At 48.8% G+C, this 2,451-nt stretch overlaps 1 protein-coding gene across 1 annotated transcript in view; it reads right to left on the bottom strand.

The window, feature by feature from the left end:
* PRDM10 (PR/SET domain 10) overlaps positions 1–2,451 on the bottom strand; it is a 55,115-nt gene that overhangs the window by 26,300 nt on the left and 26,364 nt on the right. The window contains exon 6 of the mRNA XM_018574194.1: positions 1,747–1,990. Within this exon, the coding sequence (XP_018429696.1) occupies positions 1,747–1,990 (244 nt within the window). The remainder of the gene's footprint in view (positions 1–1,746; positions 1,991–2,451) is intronic.

The following is a 2,451-nucleotide window of genomic DNA, read 5'->3' as shown; positions in this document are numbered from 1 at the left end:
AACAGCTTTATATTTTCCTATATCTGAAGCATTAGATCTTGTTGTCTCCTAGCAACACATTCGCTCCCTGGGGTGACTACAAGAAGATGTGGAGGCTCTGATCACCTAGAAGGCTGGCTGAAGGGGGGATTGCATTAGCCCGCCGTCCCTGAAGAATAACCGTCTTCTAAGCATCAAATGTATCGCTAACGTGTGCTAATCCCTTCCACTTCTTCGGGGTACAGACTGCCCCCCCTCTGCCCCCGACAGTTTATCGGGAGGTGGAATGAACACTCCATGCACTGCTGTGATAAATTGTACAGCGCAGATCTGCCCTCCATATAACGCACATCTTATGTCGTTATAACGTGACTCGGTGGATCGCCTACACAGGGCAACAAGTTCCCTTTAATTCCCTTTAATTCCGCCCTCACCAGCAGAATATACCCAACCGTCTTATGGCTCCTCCGATGTACGGTGCGAGAGGAAAGTCCTGAGCTATAATTTACCGGAGCTGTACCTTACACCGTGCTAAGGGCTCCCCATGTAAAAGGCACTGATCCCATCACACAGTATAGATGGAAGCCTATCGGGGGGTGAGCCCAGTGACTGGAAGTGTGGAGAACTATACACAGTGTGCCGGAGGACACAAGTCAATGAAACACATTCGTAGCAATAATGACATTTACATGCATTGGTTTCGGTGTAGTGAGTAAATGGTGCACTTGGTTCTGTTCTGATCAGCGGCAAATCTTTGTCTGTCTGTGCTGAATGTCAGCTCCACCCCAAGCTGAAGCCCAATTTATGGGAGGGGTCCAATGGGAGAGCTACTGCGCACCGCTGTAGCCACTGCCCCCTTCCTCCGTTACTAGCTCTCTGCTGGTGTGGTGTCTGAGCTGATCCCATTGCCCTGCTGTAGTGAAGGACGGCGTTCACCTCCAGCACACACCTGTTGTCAGAGACTTAGTCCTCGTTCACACCTAGGCGTATTGCATATGCGCGTCTGTCGCACGTTTTTTTTACCGCGATTCGCGGTAAAAAAAAATCGCGCGACGAACGCGCGTTTCCGAGGGCTACTTGGCTGTATCCCAATGGAAACGCGCAACAAAAACGGCCCAAAGTAGTACCTGGACCTTTTCAGGCGTGGGCCGTTTTGTAGCGCGTTAGGGACGGGCGGAAATACGCCGAGGTGGGAACCAGACCCATTGAATACAATGGGATTTTCATGTTTGAGCGTTTTGTAGAGCGTGCGTCGAACGTAGAACGCGCTACAAAACGTTCAGGTGTGAACGAGGGCTTAGGCCCGGTCCACACCTGGGCGTTTTGTAGCGCGTTCCTACACTCTGCAAAACGCTCAAACACAGAAATCCATTTCCTATGGGCATGGTTCACACCCGGGCGTATTACAGGCCGTATGATCGCGCTACAAAACGTCCTACGCCCAAAGAAGTACCATTGGATACAGCCAAGTAGCCCTTGGAAACGCGCGTTTGTCGCACGGTTTTTTACAGCGAAAAACGCGCGACACGAAACGCGGGAAAAACGTGCATATTCGATACGCCTAGGTGTGAACCCAGCCTGTCACTCCTAATTAGATATTCATCTCCCGCTAAGCAGCGTGGTTGCGCAGTGTGGTCAAACCACGGCGGGGGACAGGGGACATGTTGTTTACGACACCAACTCAGCAGCTGCAACACGGATCAAAGCAGCACCTTGCGCTATACGCTCGTCTCCAACGCGGTTTTAATGGTTGCGGAAATAACTCACACAGGTCATTGGGATCGAAAGGTCGTGGTGGGTCGGCTTCCCATTCATCCATATCAGAGTCCTCCCCTTCTTCATCCTCATCCTCGTCATCCTCATCGTCGTCGTCATCGTCGTCGTCGTCGTCGTCATCCTCATCGTCCTTGGCCTGCGAGTTGTCATTCGGACTTTGCAATGTAGTCATGTTTGCTGTGCTCTCCACATCCTCCACAGGAGGTAAGCCGCCATCGTGAACCGATAATGATGCCTGAACATGAATGCAAATTAAAGCTCAATGGATTACACATACACTTCAATATATATAAATGTACTTCCTACCAGTGGTAAACTACTACTCACCCCCCCCCCCCCACCACCACCATTAGTGTGCGCTTTATACAATACAGTCCATAATAGAAGTCACCAGCACTCAATGATGTGTGCAAGAAGTAAAGCACTTTTTATTAGGGCCGGTAATGATTAAAATTTTCGTGTTCGATCGCAATTTGTTTTTAATCGATAAAATGTCGATTAATCGATTAAATTTCGATTAATTATAACGCACATACAGATCCAACTACATTGGCCTATACACACACAGCACAGCAATGACCTATACACATACAGCACAGCAATGACCTATACACATACAGCAAAGCAATGACCTATACACACACAGCAATGAAATCATAAAATGAACTAGGATCACACTAATCTAGCACGTTATTA

Source organism: Nanorana parkeri, unplaced genomic scaffold (genome assembly GCF_000935625.1).
Source record: "Nanorana parkeri isolate BGI_ZX_2015 unplaced genomic scaffold, ASM93562v1 scaffold2801, whole genome shotgun sequence".
NCBI lineage: Eukaryota > Metazoa > Chordata > Amphibia > Anura > Dicroglossidae > Nanorana > Nanorana parkeri.
Note: the sequence above shows the minus strand (reverse complement) of the source record. Positions and strands in the feature narration are given on the sequence as shown.